The sequence below is a fragment of the Vidua macroura genome, chromosome Z (genome assembly GCF_024509145.1).
Source record: "Vidua macroura isolate BioBank_ID:100142 chromosome Z, ASM2450914v1, whole genome shotgun sequence".
Lineage (NCBI taxonomy): Eukaryota > Metazoa > Chordata > Aves > Passeriformes > Viduidae > Vidua > Vidua macroura.
This window is the reverse complement of record NC_071611.1, coordinates 17,047,076-17,067,519: the sequence shown is the minus strand read 5'-3', so window position 1 is coordinate 17,067,519 and position 20,444 is coordinate 17,047,076. Positions and strand designations below refer to the sequence as shown.

General features: G+C 39.2%; 1 protein-coding gene across 1 annotated transcript in view; it reads left to right on the top strand.

Moving 5' to 3' along the window:
• The window catches only part of ADAMTSL1 (ADAMTS like 1), a 400,259-nt gene that overhangs the window by 339,625 nt on the left and 40,190 nt on the right, over positions 1 to 20,444 (top strand). Inside the window, exons 17-20 of the mRNA XM_054002970.1 lie at positions 8,248 to 8,458; positions 14,645 to 14,824; positions 16,365 to 16,518; positions 17,758 to 18,898. Coding sequence (XP_053858945.1) covers positions 8,248 to 8,458; positions 14,645 to 14,824; positions 16,365 to 16,518; positions 17,758 to 18,898 — 1,686 coding nt within the window. The remainder of the gene's footprint in view (positions 1 to 8,247; positions 8,459 to 14,644; positions 14,825 to 16,364; positions 16,519 to 17,757; positions 18,899 to 20,444) is intronic.

Below are 20,444 nucleotides of genomic sequence, written 5' to 3'. Positions count from 1 at the left end.
GTCAGCAAGAAGCTCATGTTATCTGCTGGTTTTGTGACAGTACTGCTCATAAAACTTGGATTTGCTAGAGAATTACTGAAACCCCGTCACCATTATCTGAACACTCTTTCATTCATGAATATACTTGCTTTGTCCATTCAATTCAATTGCTCACCTGCTGACAAATGCTCAGCCCCATCTGTACACCCCAAACAACCCCCCTACCAGGTAAGTTCTCTAGTTTATATATCAGGCATGACATTCTGCAGTGTCCAATATCCATTTGACCACTTTGGGTCATCTGTCCTGGCTATGCTCCCTCACAGGTTGTTTTTTTTTTTTTTCTGATCCTCCTTATTGGCTTTTAAAAAGTCCTTAACTTAGTATAAACACTACTTAGCAGCAAACAAAATATCAGTGTGTTATCAAAATTATTCTCACACTGAATCCAGACAACTATAGAGAAGGAATTAATTCTACCTGAGCAGAAACCAGGATATTTTTCCTTTGCTTCACTGCAAAAGAATCATGTAGACTGATCTGCAAAATTTATTTCATAAATTAGTGGTTCTTGTGTTTCTGCATTGCTTGAATGTAGGTTTAGAGCAATGTACATTAGCTCAAACTCACCCTGGTGTAGTTCCCAGTGTGTTTCCTCCACGAACTCCTCATTCAGCTTCTGCCATCTCCTGTTACAAGTTCCACTTGTACAATTTGTGTTCTATTCCTCAAACCTCCCCATATTATTTCTTAACCAGCTTTCCACCTTTACACTGATTTACTCTTTTCCTTACCTGTTAACTGCTTCATTCTTCAAAGACCTACCAAGAACCTATTTTCATTATATCTCACATAAGAAATTAAACAACATCCTTGTAACAGGTTGCTGCTTTAAGCATAAGCCAAATCTAAACTGGTATTCATTCATCTTTTCAAACCTAACCAGCTCTGTGTAGTTATATTAAAGACTGCCATTGCTACCAATTATCTCAATGCTAAAGTTACCAACCAGAATAAAAGTCTTGCGTGAGGCACTTTTCAGTACCCAGTATGTCTGCTAATTCCTCAAACAAGTTCCCTGCCAAACCAGTTCACTTAGCTGAAGCTGCCTTTTCATATTCCTGTGTGGTTCATGCAATCTGTATCTAAAAAAGTCCCCTGAAAGACCCACTGCACAACCTCCCACTGTTCAAAATGTTGACAGCAGAACACAAACCCTCTTTTCTGTCCCGCCTGAGTAGTTGATGTTCTGTTCCAACTCAAGGGAAAGCAAGACTTTTTTAAATCACAGAACATTATAAATATTGCTTGAAACATGTCATCATGTTATAAGGTTACTCTAGCAATCAGAATTGTCAGATATAGAATTGCTGAATAATCCTTTTACCCTCTATTCTTTTCTGATATTTGAGTTCCTTCTCTGTGTTCCTCTGTTTGGCTCTGTTATATAAATACTGGCTCCCTGCCACAATCAGCTATAATGAGCTGCAATGTTAATTGATATCAGTAAGTTTACAGAGTGCAGGCCACTTCTGTCACCTACCAGAGCACTTTCATGAAGCCTTTGATCTGCTTATGTGTGTTGTCTGCATATCTTTAATAGACTTCCTTCACTTCAAGGAAGACATTTTTTGAAGAAAGCACCTCATTCTCCCTTGAGCACAACAGTCTTCTGAAACCTTTCCTGCCTGTTCAGTTTCCTTGTCACAGTGGAGACACTGTGCAATGGATACTGTACAATGGATTTTGTGAAGCTGGTCCTGAACAACTCTGTGTATGAATTGTTTTTTCTGGTTTTGCTGGTGATAATTTATTTATAAGTATTTTCATTTTTTATATTTTAATGAGCATTGATTTTTTCAGAGCTTAGTTAAATCTCACTTTTCTTATGAAGTATGTGTGTATTGTATGTGTATTTGTAATGTTTGGTCTATTACAAATTGAAATTACAAATTACAAATTGAAAATACAAATTACAAATTACCACAGGAGTAGGGAAATCCCTTCCTAGAGAAATCAGATCTGTGTTTGAACACCAGGGTTGAGATCTTTGCTCTCATACTTCATTTCAAAGGAGCAGTTAGATTTTACTGTGAGTGATTTAACATCTGGATGAAAAACAACTTGTAGTTAAAGTCTTGGCTTCTGTGCCACTTTCTTTGAGACTTCTTTGATTATAAAGTCAAGAACTGACTTGGGAGTTCTCATCTCAGTCCTGTAGCTTCAGTGCAAGAAACTATGCCACCCAAATGGAATGGTTGGTATATTTTCCTGCTGTTCAGAGCTTAAGATCACATGCTGAAATGGTATTTAAGGTCTGATACTCAGCATATTTACTCAATCAAAGATATATCTGTTAAATGAGACTCAAGAAAGTCTTCACACCTGAAACAGGCAACTTTGCCACAAACACTGTTCTAGGTTCATCAGGGAAAAGGAAGGGAGGAGATACATGCTCTGCAAGAAGACTTCTCTGTCTTCACCACCAAATGGAGAATGCACAGGTTGACAGAAGACAAGAGGAAACCAGTATTTATATAATATGTGATTTTCTCAGCCTGTTGTATGTACATATACACAGCTGCCTCACAGCCTTTGTGCACTGAGGAATGTCTTTATGCAGGCAGGTGTCAGATGTTAAGTCAGATGCTTCCAGGTAAACCTTTCTCCACACTGATGAATGTTTATTTTAGAAATAAGAAGAGCTCTTTTGTATCACTTTCATATGGTTTAACCACATAAAAATGACAATAATTTCATTTTTTGAACTAGGCTGGGGGGGTCTTTGTCTAGAAAAGTGTTTACTTTTCCTGTGCAATGTTCAGTTGTCTTGGCACTGGTGGAAGGGACTCTGTCAGCATTAAACCACATCCCTAGATAATTTTCTTATAACACCTAACACCTTAGAATGATTTGGGGTTTACCATATATGTTATGCATATAGCAACTAATCCAAAGTTGTCACCTACATAGAGCTTTGGCTCAAGACTACAGGTTCCACCTATATCATTTACTTTTTCCAGACTGATTATGGGGGTTGAGAGAGTGTTTTGTTCTGAAGGCTTGTAGCCCTTCTGGGGCAACAACTAATTCTAGCATCTTGTCTTGCCATGACTAGCTGCTTACTAGCCAGTGCCACTTTCTGATCTCTCTAGCTAGCAGAAGTATTGTCTGATCTCCAGTTCTTGTGGCAGTGAGAGGGACATTTCAAAACTGAGATAACAGTGCACTATTGTCCCTGTTGTTATTCGTGACACAATAATGCCTTGATACTACTGTCAAGCTGAGACTCCCATTGTGCCAGCTGGTAGAGAAAGACAGAGTAAGTTAACATCTTTGCAGTAAGGTTACTCCCTAACCTGGCAGCATGGACAAAGCAAGGGAAGAAAAAAAACAAACCACACTAAAGTATTGTTGTGATTTTGTGACTATGAAGTTCAGACATAGGTAGGAGAATGGTAAAATCCAGCCCAGTACTTTACTGTTCCCTTTGGACTTAGAGGGAATATACCCATACTCACAGGTAGCCCGTGTTTCAACAGTTCTGGTGTCACTCATCTCTGGAGTTAGCAAAGAGCCAGGAACAAGATCCTGCTCTCTTGATCCTCCAGTTCTTCACCTGAACTGCTGGGGTACAATATGATATTGATACTTTTTTTTTTTTTCTATTGAAAGGAAGAAGGAAAATTCCTTTCTAATTAAAAATTAGATGTTTAGAACTTTACAGGTTTATATGTTCATGTCATGTGTTGGAATTTTTCAACAGCCTTAAGCTGATAACAAATGCCAAGTTTAATTCAAAGACCACAGGAAAGATTTTTGCTAACTATGTCAAGATAATTTCCTTATTACAAATGGCATAGTTAATCTGTTTTTTGAAAGAATCTCTAACATTTTTAGATTTACATTAATAGTATGGAATAATCGTCCTGTGGCGGTGACCATAGATTATTGAGCCTTTTTTGGCCATTGGAGCTTCAGAGTTGTTCCTTTTCTTTTATTCAGGGGAGCTATGAGTATTTACATTTTAAAATGGACTGACCATGATAATTGCAGAAACTGTTTTTTGACGTAGAATTAAGTATATACATAATCATTCCTTAGATAATACTAATTTATTCAATGACAATGTTCCATAAAATAGCAATTTATTATTGGTCCTTTAGCGATTAGACTTACAATTCATAAAAGTGATGGTAGATCAGATTGTTAATCTAATTTACATTATATATTGGCTGATAAATTTCCCAAACAGTGTTTTTCTGTTCATAAATTCTGTCCATTACTAATTCACTTTGTTAGTTTCTAGTTCCTGGAAATGCAAGAAATGCAGTCTTTTGGTTCATTGGGGTTTTCATTAAATTTTGTCTAGATTTTAGACTACACCCTTCTCTTATCATTGTGCTTAAGAGAAATTAAAGGAAAACCATTGCCTTGAGCGGTCAGATCTGGTACTTCTGGAACTACTTCAATTTAGTTTGCCTATCTTCATGTGCATTGTATGTCCATATAGCTGATCAACTCTAAAAAACCTACTAAGATATTCTTATGGAAGAGGGAAATCATTCATTTGGAAAGTTAAAAGTTTGGAAAGTGTGATCAGTTTTGGTTTTGAAATTTTGATGATACTTGAAAGAAGTTGTATTTTTGGACCATCCTCTGCTCCCTAAATATTTCCAGTAGAAACCTGTTTTCATCCATGTTCATTTGGAAAATGTTCACATATGTGTGATACATGTGACATGTGTATCAGGGATACATATATTACTGATAGACATATATTCATTTCAACACATCCAGCCCTATGAATTGCCTCTTTCCTCTTACATTCCTCTTTGCTAGCCATCTCTAAATGTCTCGGTGGTTTTGAATTAATATTAGTTTTGTTCAATCAGTTCAAATGTTCAATGTATTTTATGTTTATCAGTAGAGTTATGTATCCATATCCTGAAGAGGATGAAAACATTTTGAAATCTGTTTCATATTAAATACAGTTGTTGAAATATTTTTAAAGTCTAGTTTGGGCTTACATACATAAACACTACTTAGATATTTAGGATGTGGAGGTGGACAACTGGTGGACTGATAGACCTAGAGCTAGGACAAGCCAGGGGTTTAGTAGCATAAATGAACCAAAGTCCTACAGTATGATAAGGCTAAAAATATGCTGTTTCTCTGTTACCACATGTTACTACAGCTTTGGGCAGTAGTGAAGGAGAAAGGAGAAGGGAAAAAAATTATGTTTTGGACCAAAACTATGCAATTCTTTCACCGGTTCTGGAAAGTAATATGCGAAGTACCAAACAGATGACTTTTGGCTGTTCTATAAATCAGCAAGTATGCAGATTGTTCCTAAAGTCTATACCTTAACAGCAGCCACAGCTTAGAAAGCTACCAGTTCCACATGTGCAAGGTTACTTTAGCTTAATTCTGTAACTACTGTATTCAGCCTTTAAAGTGTAAGATTCTTTCCTACTTGAATTTTAATTCTGGTATTGACAGATGCATATAGGACATTCTCTTTTGTATGCCCTGTGCATTGGAAAAGTCAGTAAGGCCAAAATACCCAGAAGAAAAAATAGACAGAGGAATTCACAGCTAAGTACCACATGAACTAGGACATATTTCAGTTAGCATAATGTAACACTCTGTAGTAGGGGCAAAACAGCATTTCTACAGAAAAAGAGTATTATGTATATAATTTTATTATTGCTAAAAGTACGAGTACTCTAGAAACTAATTGGTAAATTTAGTAGGATAATATTAATTCAAAGTGTTGCAAGCACCTTTAGCTGTTATAAAATAATTCTACACTCCTGTAATTCTTAAAATTTTCACTGGTTTTCTCTGTGCTTCATAGGATGTTGAAATCCATGTATATCATTTATGGTTAAGTTATTTACTCATCCCTACTCCACTTTACACATCTGCTTTACATTCTTTACCTTCCATCTGTGAAAGCCCATAAAAGTCACTTGGGACTACAAAAGTACAAGGGTAAGAAGTATTTGACGTCACAGCTCGTGAGCTCCTCAAAGGAAACTCCTCTTTAATGTAGCTGGAAAGAATTGTGAAAAAAACAATGTTAATTGTGGGAAGGGTAACAGATGCAACCTGCAACATTCAGAAATTTCAAACACTGGAAAAACAAATCCTTTCTCTTTATGGAAACACAGCATTTCTTTCTGGAAGAAGAAACAGCCACCCTCTTCTGAAGAAGTCAAAATGTCCAAAAGGTTTATGTGGCTTGTTAGCCACTGAGATGTGAATTGCCAACAGAAATATTTTGCACTTACACCAATAACAAACAAAATGTTGCTGGAAGCAACAGCTACTGCCAGCACTTTAAAAAAAAAAAATTCTGGCAATTAACCATGTATCAAAATATATTCTGGAGTAAGAAAATGCCTTCTTTTCACCACCTACTCAAATGTCTTATTTTAGACTGCACCAAAACTGAAGGGTAGATGATATTTCCATTAATTCTGACAATTTCTTGGGAAAATCTGGGAAGACTACTCCCCCCAGATCTTTCATATGGAGAACATATTCCAGCTTAGCTTAACTGGCTGCCATATGTCACTCCTTTTGCACTGATAAATAGCTCCCAGTACATATGTACAGATTAGTGTCCTTCAGTGTTTTATGGCCTGGAAAGTGACCACGGAAATTTCTAACTCAGTACACAAGATGCATTTATTATTAGAAAAGGTTAAACAGATTGTTGTCATTGCTACTAACAGAACCAAGAATATTGTCTAAAAGCAAACTACAGCATCATCAGTGCTTACAGTGAGGCTCAGGATGCATCATTTTATAAAATCAGAGAATGTCACCAGCAGATGGAGCACAGTAGGGGTGCAATGTGCGTTTGGTCCATCAGGATATCATCTAGGGAGGAAAAAAATTTCTTACATGCTAGCTGTTTAAATATGTTAAGGGTGTTACTTGAAACGGAGGAAGCATGCTCAAAAATAAATCTATAAAATAAAAAGAGGTTAGAATTGTTCAGTGATAGTAGGATAGCACAATCTTAAATGCTTATCTGAGTACTGTGTTTGCTAACATAGTATATTTTACATGCACCAAGCTATTTCCATTGACTGCAGATCTCAGAGCATCAGAGTGGGTTTTTTCCTGCTTCTTCCACAAAATCTGCTTCATTCTGCTGGCATGCTTTATGACTTTTCTTCATTATCTGCCTCCATCCTGTTTGGAGCCTGAGGGTATCCTTCTTCATGATCACTCTCTTTAAGCTTCTGCCTGGATTTGCTTTCTTCAAAGAGGGGCTCTCTGAGCCTTCCTTTTCCTGAATTTTTAATTTATTCTCTCAGCAATCACTTTCAATAATGTCATGCTGGAAATAAAGCTACTCTTCAGATTTAGAAAACATGGCATTATCTGGCTTTCATGCTTTGATTTTGGATGTGGGAGTATATCCAGGTCAGCATTGACTTTTGCATGAATTTGTTGGGGAGGCTATTTTCTTGTATTTTCTTTCTGAATATAGGACTGATTTTTTTTTTTTGTGTACATCTCTACATATCTCTGAAGTGCTTTCTAGCTGATACGTGAGTGGAAGGCCTAGTATTTTAAGGAATTTTCTGTGTTTAGCTGACAGAATTAGGGGTTGTACAGTTGAAATAGCAGAAATCCAGTTTTAAGGTAATTTAACACCATTATTAACAATCCTGTTGATGCAGGATTTACATAGCTAGTTCAGAGAAGTTTTAGTTCAGTGACAGGTGCTCATCCAGGGGTTGAAGATGATCCCCTGCTTTCCCATTGCATCTCTCAAAGCTTTAGTACCTCTTATCTCAACAGCACAGAAAACTCAGTCAGGGATACCAAAGAAATTTGTGCTCAGCATTTGAGTTTTAAATTCTTTTAATTAAATTTCTGTTAATATCTTCCTTTATTTTTTGTTTAAGATAGAGGGAGAAAACCAGTTAATTAAAGCCACTCTATTTCGAAATACATTGTCCATGCTGCTACAGACGAAAAAATAATCCTACTGTAGGCCACAAAACATTTCCTGTGATATTGCAGGAATCCCAGAGTCTTGCAGTCCAAGAACTTCTGAAAAGAGATGAAAATGCAGAACTGCAAGTATTCATCTTAGCCTCATTCTCCAGCTACCAGAGTGACATTGATCAGAGAAGGAAAATTCCCTTTCATTTACTGTTTCTTCATCTGTCATTATAATAAGAGAAAAATTAAGGTGAATTTTTTCTGTGCTTAAGATTTTCTCTGCCGACCTTTTCACAGATGGGAGATTGGGAATTGGAGCACTTGCAGTCTTACCTGTGGGGTTGGTTTGCAGACACGAGATGTCTTCTGTTCTCATCTACTATCAAGAGAGACCAACGAGACTGTGATTTTGGCAGATGAATTGTGCTCTAAACCCAAGCCATCCCTCGTGCAACCCTGTAATCGCTTTGACTGTCCACCCTCCTGGTATCCTACAGAATGGCAAGAGGTAAGAATTTATGTGTAACCTCATTTTATGACTTCTTAAAGTCCTCATTGCACACATTTCAATGGTCAGAGGGCTGGAGCACCTTTCCTAAGAAAACAGGCTGGAGAGCTGCAGTAGAGAGGGCTCCAGGGAGAGCATAGAGCAGCCTTACAGTTTATCAAGTGTGCCCACAAGAAATCTGAAGAGGGACTTTTGACAAGGGCATGTAGCCATGGGGGAAAGAGTAGAGGGTAGATTTAGTTTAGATATTAGGAAAAAATGTTTTAGTGTGAGGGTAGTGAGGCACTGAAACAGGTTGCCTGGGGGAGGTGTGGATGCCCCATTCCTGAAAGTGTTCAAGGCCAGGCTGGATGCAGCTTTGAGCAACCTGGTCTAATGGAAGCTGTCCCTGCCTAGTGGGGGGCAGAGGGGGGATGGGGTGGGGTGGAACTAGAAGAACTTTTAGATTCCTTCCAACACAAACCATGCTATGATTCTATGGTTTTGCTTTAGCCCATCAACAGGAATCATTAATCATTCTGACAATAAAAAGCTGCAAAGTGTGCAATTTTTGCTCTTAAAAAATGCATCAATGTTTCCAGAGGCAAATTATGACTGTAGCTATTTCTAGTGCAAAGTTATTGGCAAATCTTAACAGCTGGCTATAGATTTCAAACAAAAATATCTGGAATATATTGGTCAGCTGCAGTGAGTGGACTTGGGTGACCTATGTCTAAGTTTTTAGGAATACTAAACTAGAAGGATTAATGATAAAAGAGTCTTTAAAGCATTTGGAGTACTTAATATATTCTCAGATAATAATTTTGTTTAGTACTAGTTCCTCATGCTTCAGATTAAGAAATGTGTGTTAAACACTTCACTTTGGGAGAGGGTTGCTTTATTGCACTAATTATAAAAATTTTTGTCTACACAATGGGTCTGTAAAAGGCTTTCCATCATTAGAAAGCACTCTGGAATGAGTTAATTTGCTGAAATTGGTTACAAATTAAAATACTTGTATAATTTAAAAGACTGAAAGATGCTTCTTTAAATGGCTGTAATACAACATTTTTAGTATTACCACTGCAGGAAGAAAAGATCTTGCACTGTTGTCAAGACTAAAGGCAAAATTTGCTGTGTGGTGTAGTTGTAAGCAAAACAGCTGTTTAAATCTTCATTTTTGATGTGTGCAAATCTTCATTCTATACTATGTGAAAACTATTAGTATTTTGCATGGTGCTTACATATGCCTATTCAGTGCCTTTATATAAAATCTGTTCTTCACTTAACCAGGGAGCCAGGGAGACATTAATGTACTTATCTAATGAACTCAGTTAGTCCATGAAGCTGGGAGACCTTTGGGATTGGGCAACCAACCCAGTAAAAATATTTGTTCCAGTCTGATGGTCCGTCACAGCTAGGTAATGAGCCTAAGGCTTTAGTCCTCTGTTTAAAACAATTCAGTGATATTTCATGTTTTAATTTGTCTACTCATACTCACACACATGTATATACTTAGTTGTACTTTTGAAAATTACCAAACTATAGGTGTAATAAATGTTATATTTGCAAATAGCAAATACTCTTCTACTAGTTCATAACATAATAACAGAAGTTAACCATTTTAAAATTAGGATATGCTAGAAGGAGCACCTAAGTCCTATAATTGGCCACAGTCCTTACAGAAAGCAATTTTCTGGAAGTGCATGTGAACAATAAGAAGAGATATGTGGAAAAAATTATTTTCTGCTAACAGTGACGATTAGCTATAGGCCACATTAGAATGGTACCAAATTTTTTCTGCTAGAGCTATCTCCAAACAGATTTTTCAAGATTGTAACATCTTCCTCAACAGTTTAAAGATACATACTTTCACCAGTCTAAAGTAATTTTTCCAGCTGTTCAAGGGCTCTCAAATGCTGTCTCTTTGAAAGGCTTAGCAGATCTTAGTGAGGAGGAAGCTTGACTAAGTATAAAAGCTTTAACAACTATGTTAATAAGAAATTAAAACAAACTGTTCACAGGTTCACACTTATAGTAGCTAGCTGGTATCTTCTCTGGGCTGAGAACCTCTGCTGTGATTCATTGCTACAGTTCAACAAAAATCATATTGCAGCTCTTCTGCCTTATTTCCACAGACTTTTTATATTCTCTTACTTTTCACTGGAGGAAAACAGCACAAAAATGTGCTTCTCTACCTGCTGTCTTCTGCTTCTGTTCAGATGAGTACTGTGCCAGAAAAAAACCCTCTAATCCATCAAAATCAATTTCCATTCTCTCATTTTTTAAGGATGTCTGTGTTCCTTCTTTGCAACACCACCATCTTTACACATATTTCCACCCTACAGGAAAGCCAGATCTTGCAGCTCAGTCTCACACAAGTTTCCCATCTGAAAACCTACACCATGAGGCTTGTGCATTACACTTAGGGATTATTACAGCTGTTGGCTTCTGAGACATGGAAAGAAAAGAAAACATTTGGAAAGGATGTGAGTGGCTGAGACAACTTCTGGAGGTGACCTCCAGTCATGCAGCAAAACTGCTGTAGATCGCTCCAGCAGAAGAAAACCTGAAGAAGGATTACTTTCCTTGCATTAAGGGACCCACAACACCTCCCATCTCCCCAGGCTCCTGAGAGGATTCCCCCCACACAGGGAGATGAAGGGCCCTTCAGGAAGGTGCCTTCCTCACCCTAGGGAAGGTCCTTTAAAGCTTCACCAACATGAAAGTGTAAAATCTGTTCTCCACGCAGCCTGATTTCAATACATTTCTTTGGCCTCATCAGTGGAGTTTGTGGTTCTTTTCAGAACACTCACTCACACTGGTTTAATGCAAACACACACAAAAAAAAAAAAAAACAGAAAATTTAAACTCTAATTCCGAGTGTTTTCTTTTCTAAGCCTTTTATATTTGTAAGGAAGGATTGTCTCAATTAAATGCCATTTAATTAAATGCCATTTCACATTAGATAAACACACAATAAATTATAAGTGTTGTAACATTTAAAACAATTTTTAAAACATCTTTTTACATATTCCAGACTATTTATTTTTAAATATTTCTGTGTCTTAACTAAATGCATTAGAATCTTTATAATTTTCAATTGTGCACTTCTGGAGCAGAGTTTAAGCTTTCATTTTACAAGGTCCTATAAATATCTGTTCTGCATAACTGAAATGGGAGACATCCATTAGTAAATCTTCATCCACTTTTGCTTTATTACTGAATAAGTGCTATAGTCTCAGTCCCAACATTCTTTATTTGCTCTTGAGTGCTGTCTTTGCTTCAAAGATAATTAGAACAATGGCTTTAAAACAAAGTCAGCATGGGAAAATTGGTAGTAGTTTCTTATATTTTCCTTTCTATTTCCAATCCATACCATAAAATGTCTCTTCTAAATTTTCAAATGTCAGACCTTAAAAGAAACTGAGAGACCTTATGGAAAAAAGTGTTTACTCCTTTTGCAGGTGTTTATCTTACTGTGTGATCTTAGCAGAGAATTAATTTTTGACAGTAAGGAAAAACCTGTATTGTTCTATACCTTGAATAGAGGGCAGTGTAAAATTAAACCACGTGGGAGACCATGGAAAGGGACCCGGGGGTCCTGGTTGATGCCAAGGTGAACATGGGTCAGCAGTGCCCTGGCAGCCAGGAGAGCCAGCCCTGTCCTGGGGTGCATCAGGCACAGCATTGCCAGCTGGGCAAAGGAGGGGATCGTTCTGCTCTGCTCTGAGCTGGGGCAGCCTTACCTCGAGTGCTGGGGGCTGGTTTGGGTGTTAAAATATGAGAAAGACATTAAACTGTTAGAGAATGCCCAAAGGAGAGCAATTCTGGCTTTTGTTCGCTATGGCCTCGGGCAGCTGGGAAGCCTGGCTAGAGCCACCCTTTGGTGAGACCGCAGCTGCTGCGTGCACGGGCGCTCCTGGGCTAAGGCGTTTGCCTCTCTGCCGGTGCGGAGCACTCCAGCGTGGGTACACAGCTTTCGTAGCCGTACGCTGAGAGGATGCAAAGGGATGACAGAAGGCACATTTTGCTTGCTTGCCTAAGAATGTTTTTATTTCCCACATGGTCACAGTGATGGGCAGAGCAACCGTCCCCAGGCAGCGCGAGGGCAAAATGGCGAATGGACAAAGAAAGCATTGGGTTAAATAGGGGGCAGGCGGACAGGGGTGGGAATCCCCCTCGCCCAATGGGGACAGACAACAGGGGAGTGACGTGGACCACAGCAACCTATGGGAACATAACAGAGGTGGGTACAGTGTTCTGGGACAAATAGCAATGCAAAGGTGGGGTGATTGATACAGAACTTTCAGGAAGAACCTGGGAGTTGCTATAAGATTGACATGTAAAAGCTCCTGTGGTAAGTAACTTGGAGCGAACCATTGTGAGGGGAAAATAGGGGTACAGAGAACCGACCTAACTAACATTTATTAAAATCCCTAACTGAACCAACCCAGCATACAACAGGCAATGAGGATGGTGAAGGGCTTTGAGGGGAAGCTGTATGACAAGCAGGTGACTTAGTCTGAGGTGACTTAGTCTGTTCAGCCTGGAGGAGACTGAGGAAAGCCCCCACTGCAGTCTATAATTGCCTTGTGAGGGGAAGAGGATGGGCAGGCACTGATCTCTTCTCTGTGGTGACAGTGACAGCACCTGAGGGAATGGCCTGAAATTGTGTAAGGGGACGTTTAGGATCAATATCAGGAAAAGGTTCTCATCCCCCAGAGGGTGGTTGGGCACTGGAACAGCTCCCCAGGGCAGAGGTCACAGTACCAGCCTGACACAGTTCAAGAAGTGTTTGAACAGTGCTGTCAGGCACATGGCGTGACTCTTGGGGCTGTTCTGTGCAGGAACAACAATATGTAAGCGAATAAAGTCCAAGAAGCAAGAAAAGATATGTTTTGTCTTATCTCTGATAGAGTTGGAAGGGCAAAAAAAACTTCTTGAGATTTACTGATTGATAGCAGGAACATACTCTGTGACCTTCATAGTGAGTAACCCATTTGGTATCTTGTATATGACAAAAGTCCTTAGGCAACATTGGAATAATACTTTTAATCATATTTTTCTTCTTCCTCAGGAGTGAATTTTCCTCAAAGGGGAGGCTGATAGACATTTTAATTTTCATTAGTTGAAAACTACTGTCTTTCTTGCTTAATTTTTTGGAAACCTTTGAGCTTTGCAACATTCTAAATAAGTAAGACAAAAGATTTTACACATTAAAAGAAAACAAATATAAAAATGTCTTTCTGCACTTCCTCTCTGTCTTTCAGAAAAAATGTTTAGCCTAAATACTCAGGCTAGCATTAAAGTTCATGCAGCTCTTTTATCTAAGAGGGAAGAGCCTTTCATGACTGCAAGATTTTTTAAAACACTTCCCTTTTAGCTGCTTAAGTATACTTTTTAATACTTCTCCATATTATTGTCTGCTTCTCTTGAATAATTGTCATGTCACAAGCTATAAGCAATTCCTGGTCATGTCCATGTAATGCAAGCTGTCCCTTTTCTTTGCTAGAAGAAATGAGAAAAGGAGTTGAGCTGGCTGAACTGAGCAGAACTGAGAACCTGTTACTAGCCTCAGGAAAAGGATCCTCAGGGAAAAAAAAAAAAAAAAAGCTGAGCAATTAAATTTACAAAAAATAGTCAGGAAAGCTACTAAATTTGGTTACTCAAAATTTCCTGCCCTCCTTGAGTAGAAAATTGGATGCAGAGAGGGATGTTTACATTTAAGAGAGAGGGGAGGTGTGTTCTGTGGATATTAATAATCTCAATTTACTTCTCTACTTCTGGACAAGACTTTTCCACTCTTTCTGACACTGTGTCAGAGCTCAGACACAGATATTACTATTTAGATTCTCTACATCACATGCAAGTGTCTCATTTGCCAGGTGGAGAGGACAAATTTCCTACCTCCATACTGCAATGCTGAGTCACTGTTTCCATGTCTTTTGAAAGAATACTTTAAAAGAAAACACTTCAGAAATACTGAAACAGTTTTTCTAAAAATTATCAAACAAATCTGCTTCCCTTTTCCAAAATAATTTTGACATTTTAAAAGCAGTCCACTTCCAGGTCTCTGACATTTTTGTTTTATGTTTTCTGTTTGGCCAAGACCAAGTGTTAATTTCTACCCTAATTCACAACTAATTTTTACAGCAAGTGGGGTGGTGCAGATGTGATGTGAGGTGGCTGTCTCTCTTTTCTCAGTGTTCACAGACCTGTGGTGGTGGTGTCCGGAAGCGAGATGCACTTTGTAAGCAGCGCCTGGCAGATGGAAGCTTGTTAGAGCTGCCAGAAACTTTCTGCTCCATGCCAAAGACCATTACACAACAAACCTGCAAAAATGAGGATTGTCCAAATGAGTGGCTTCTCTCCGACTGGACAGAGGTATGCTATTTGTTTGCATGAGTATTTTACAGATCTTGGAGATAAATTTCCTAAGCCAGTTGGGATAGAGGAGCCAAATAAGGTCAGACTCCACAAAGCATGTTATGCCCAGTTTTGTCCTGTAATCTGTCCTTATCATCCTGGTTGAGGACATTATCACTAGCTCCATGTTCCTCTGTGGTGTCTGCCTCCAGAGATGTGCTTTAGCCCTCTGACCAAACCTTTAAGACCCTTCTGGTGTAAACACAAGTCACGCTCCAAACAATAAATCCCTGCCTCTGTCCAGGCCTCTGCTTATTATTTCATCCAAGGCATCGATGAAGAGAAATCTTCATTACCCTAGGCTACATGCTCTTTGTTGCCAAAACCTAGTTGTTCTGATAGTCTTTTCCTCTTGTGGCCACTACAACTCTTTCCTATGATGAAGAGAATAGAAAAGAAGAGGAAGGGAGGGAACAGGAGAAGAGGTAAATGAAAGGGGACAGGAGAATAGATATTATAAAAATATAATTTTACTTTATAAGGTCAAAGCAAAGGCAAATGTTCATGCCAGTAAGCATGAAAATCATTGCACATCTTTCAGTCTCTACCACCACTCTGCCAGTCCTCTTTCATGGAAGGCAGTGGAAATTGGAAATTGTAAAAGAGCCAATCACCCTACCAAGCTGTCCCACCTGCACCATTCTTATGGGGATCTGTCTGGGCATTTTACTCAAAATAGTGGATGTTTTCATAAAGTCTTCTGCCAGGAGACAGCCATTCTGACGGCAAAGATGGTAATTACAGTGCATTACCCATTTTCTAGCTCTTTCTACAGACTGCTGCTTGGTTCCAGTGCAAAGGCATTGTCTGTATTTCTTTTTCCACAATACTATATGCAAAAATATGAAACCGAATAGTCATGATGAAGTCCATCAAACCATGTCCACCTGTGCAACAAGCACTGCATGAACTGCAGTCTGGTATTAGAGGGTTTATACTATTCTGTGTAGGCCATGTGTAGTAACTACAAGGCTGAGGTAATTAATTGGTGACTACAATACTCCTCCCTTTATTATTCCTAAATGGATTTGCAACCGCAAAGCTTAAAGATTAAGCTTAGGTCAGATTTTATCTGGCCCAGAATGCAACTGTGATCTTCAGCTCCATGAGGTCTGCTCTTGGACATGCGCTGGAGTTTTTCCAGCCAGCAGACACAGACATATAGAAACAAAGCTCAAAGACTGTCTTGGAACTGTAGCACAGTACCATTAAAACAAAAGACACCATCTGACAGAAAAGAAATGGTAGCAGGGGCATGGAGAGAATCTAAGTCTTACAGGACAGAAAATAACAAGTATTTCAGCTCCTTACTGTGCCTGCACTGTTTGTAGCTGCATGGTCAGATGCTGCTCTGCTTTATTCCACTGTAACATTTTGAAAACTGTAATTGCTCTATCCTGCGGTGTGTGTATGCAGTGTGGATATGGGAAGTGAGGAGGGAGTGTGTGAGAAGGAACACCTTTTTCATTTCTCCTAATGTTTCTCATTCTGTTCCTAGTGTTCAGTGAGCTGTGGAGAAGGCACACAGAGTCGAAATGCTATTTGCAGAAAGATGCTGAAAACCGGGGGCTTTGTTATCATCAATTCCTCTCTCTGCCTCCCTTTGCCATTCTCATCCTTGATCAGGCCCTGTTCACTAGGCCCCTGTGCACGTAAGTGGAAAAGGTGTTTGGTAGTGTCTGGGGAAAAGGGATTGGAAGTCCTTCACTAAGAAATCTGTGCTATTTCCTGCTTCACAGCCTGCTTTCGCGCTAGTATTACTCAGTCTTGTGGAGTGGGTTTCTCTGTCTGTAAATAAGTCAAGCCATTGGAGGAGTGCTACAGATTTCACTAATGGAGTTGGATATGAGCCAGTGTGCTGGAAGGGAACTACTAGTTTCTGGAAGAACTGGCTCAAAATTCTGACCAAAATCTAGATCTCAATTTCACAGCTGGAATGTAGAGGCTCAGAGATACAGCAGCTGGAGGGCTGGAGTAAATAAACTGTCTGCTAGAACAGCTACAAGGAAAATGGTTGGTAAGGGATTTTGCTGATGATCATTTAGAAACTTATTATTTCATTATGTCACTCCAAATCCTCTATGACCTGAGATTTCTAAAGAACCATGTGGAATATGTAATTCTAATGAACCATACAAGTTAGATATATCTTATGTTGGTAGTTCATGCGTTTGTTTTTACCCATCACAAGACCCCTGTACACTCTTCCCTAGATTGCAGTAAGCCAACTGGATATGTGAAAGTCAGCCTAGCTTCAGCTTGCCTCTGAAACTGCTGAATGTTGGGTATGTAGGGAGAAAAAATCTGATGTTTAGAACTAAAGCTTGGACCAAATTTTGCATGGTATTTACTAATAATATGCCGATGCAGCTTAATTTAGTGCTTCATAATAAAGATTTCTGACACAGAGATCAGGAAACCAGAAGGACATGCCAATCTTTAATAGTATTTACCACAATTTAAGCCTAGCCCAGAGAGTTTTTTTTCTGTCCAACATCATTCCTTGAGGTAGCAAGATTTTCATTCTTCCTTACTGTTGTGAGCTGCAAGATCACGTTGTCTTTGAAGGTTTGGATGGTAAACACTATTCAGTGCATTTCTTGAATAACAGTCTTTGTTTAAGTACTTTAACAAGATCTATGTTTCCACTGAAGTTTTCTCTCTCCCGTAAAGCTTTTATCCCTGACTGTTTGGTTTCTGCATATACTCTAGGCTACTTCCACATTCCTGAAGTGTGTCTTGTTATTCCTCTTATTTTGATTGTTCTAGTTTAATGTACAGCAACTGGTGGCCAGTTTCTCCCGTTACTGTCTAATGGGTCAAACGCTACCCACAACAATGTGAACTACTTGATTTGTTTAATGGTATTACATACTAATTATATATTTCAGGGCACAGCAGACCGGCTCATAAGCAAAGCCCTCATATAATGGCTGTAAAGCAAGTTTACATCCAGACAAGGAAGCAGAAGAAGCTGCACTTCATTGTGGGTGGATATGCCTACCTGCTGCCCAAAACTTCTGTTGTCCTCCGATGCCCTACCAGGAGGTTCCGGAAATCAATGATCACTTGGGAGAAGGATAACAAGAGGCTTGTCAGTTCAGCTCACATCACCATTGCACCCTACGAGTACATGAAAATCCATCATCTGAAGCCTTCAGACACTGGGACATACACCTGCACAGCAGGGCCAGCCCGGGAGCATTTCACAATTAAACTGATTGGAAGCAACAAGAAGATCATTGCTGGGCAGCCATCTGGTATTAGAGAGGACCAAGACATGAGAAAGGCTGGCTTAAATGATGCCTTGAGAACAGAGGATAAACATCTCAATGGGATTTTCTTCAATGGTAGCAAGGCTGAAAAGCGAGGGCACTTTGCTAACCCCAGCAGATGGTATGACAATATTGTCTCAAGGCTGCTACAACTCAGGGGCTGGCCAGTGGAAAATTTGGAGTCCTGGGAAGCCCAGGAGTCTGTGGAGAGAAACGCATCCTCAGAAGAGGACCACAGCCGGGAGCATAGCCTGCCATTTACTATGGTCACAGAGCAGAAACGCCTGGATGATATCATAAGGAATTTGTCTCAACAGCCTGAGGAGCTTAAAGATATCTACACTGAGCATCTTGTTGTGCACCTGGCTCACGAGGTTTTCAAGAGCTACTTGGACCAGCAGGAATCTGTCCTCAAAGCATCAAGGCGAAAAGTTGATTCAGCCTCAGTGGAGTACCCTTTCCACAGACGTGTTTCTGGATTTACCAGCTCCCTGAGGACATCATCTGCTGAAACATTTATTTCCACCTCTGTAGACCTGGCAAATGGCTTGCACAGGCCTCATCAAAAGCCTGCCATCCTCCGAAAGATTTCAGCAGCACAACAACTTTCTGCTTCAGAGGTTGTCACCCACCTGGGACAGACGGTGGTCCTAGCAAGTGGTACACTTAGTGTGCTGCTTCACTGTGAAGCAGTGGGAAACCCAAAGCCCACCATCAGCTGGGCTAAGAATGGAGAGGAAGTGAAATACAATGATAGGTAAAGCATGTTATTTAACTTTTAAGAAAATAATTCATATTTTGACTCGTCACTTTCCATGTGTTTCTTCCAGTCAGTCCCATGGACAAAGCCATGTTTTGCTGTAGTCTGATTTCACAACAGAAGGAAGGGCAAGTGCATGTGAATTAGTAAATTGGTTAAACAGGGCAGTGTAAATCTTCAGCAAGGTCTGGATGCGGGGTCAGACTGGCGTGGCAGACAGGAACCTTACTTCTGATTGAGTAAGTAAAAAAGAAGGGATTGTAAAGTACTAAAGGATATAAGTGCCTAATACAGTCAACAGAGCATTCTGCATCCAGAGACTGGGAGTCTTAGCTTATTTTCCCATCTGAAGGCGGAGATCTTTTGCTATGAAGATTGATATAGAGATATGAAAACTAGTCATTGGTTGTTGCTGTTATCCTCTGTTGGAGCTGAAATTGCTTTTCTCCTAGTATTCCAGGAGGGCTTGACAGGTATGTAAGAGAAGATGGAGGAGCTGAGGCTTTGGCCTTCCACAAATGCATCCGTGCATTAAACTGCCCAAGGATAAGCCTCAAAGGGCATTATAATCACCATTTACTGTGTATGTTCTGATAAACTGTGGAACCACACCTCATGGCTGTTTCCAGGTTTGCTGTCATCTCAACAGACCGATCATTTAGCATTTGTCTTCTCACATGAATTGGTGAATCCTCATCTGTTTAAATTCTGGAATGCTGGTCCCAGGTGTAACCTGAGAAGTTGGCATAACAAAATGCTTTTCTCAGTATACCACAAAAATTATGCTGTTTTTCCTTCAGGTAGTATTTCCTTTCCAATCACTCCCGATTATTAATTTGTGTGGAAGAACACACAGAAAGAAGTTATTTTCAGTATAAGTTATATGTTTAACTGTGTTTATAACATACATTCTTCTCATGTGTATGCTTGGGATTTTATATTTTGGTTCTATTCTGTGAGAAATCATTATATAAGAACAGGAAAAGATTGTAGTAGGCAGTATTAATGAGCAACACAGCACAACAAAGTTGTCCAGGGATCTGCTAGCAATTACTTCTGCATAAGATACTGACCTCAGCTAAGACATATACATTTAGTCATAAGGTCATGGGAAAAGAGGGAGTCAAAACAAAAACTAATTTCCAGTGTGGTGCCCTTGGATCATCCAGTAAAGTTTTGTTTTAGGTAAAATTCCCCATTCTATACAGTTATGAAATTAGGTTCTTAGCTCCTTTATTTTTACTATTGAATCAATGAAAAAGTAATTGCTTTCTATAATGATCTGAGTTCCCTGGTTCCTGCCTCTCTGTCTGAAGCCTAATAAGTATATTAAATCTAACACACACACACACAAAAAAAAAAAAAAAAAAAAAAAAAAAAAAAAAAAAAAAAAAGTAACTTTTGAAGGGGTAGAGGTGACTGAGAATAAGAATGTACCTGTGGTGGAAATCACATACAGTCATAATCATGACTTGGACATACAGAATCCCTGTGAAAATGTCTGTAGGTCACCCCCAAAACAAGTTTCATATATAAATTTTCA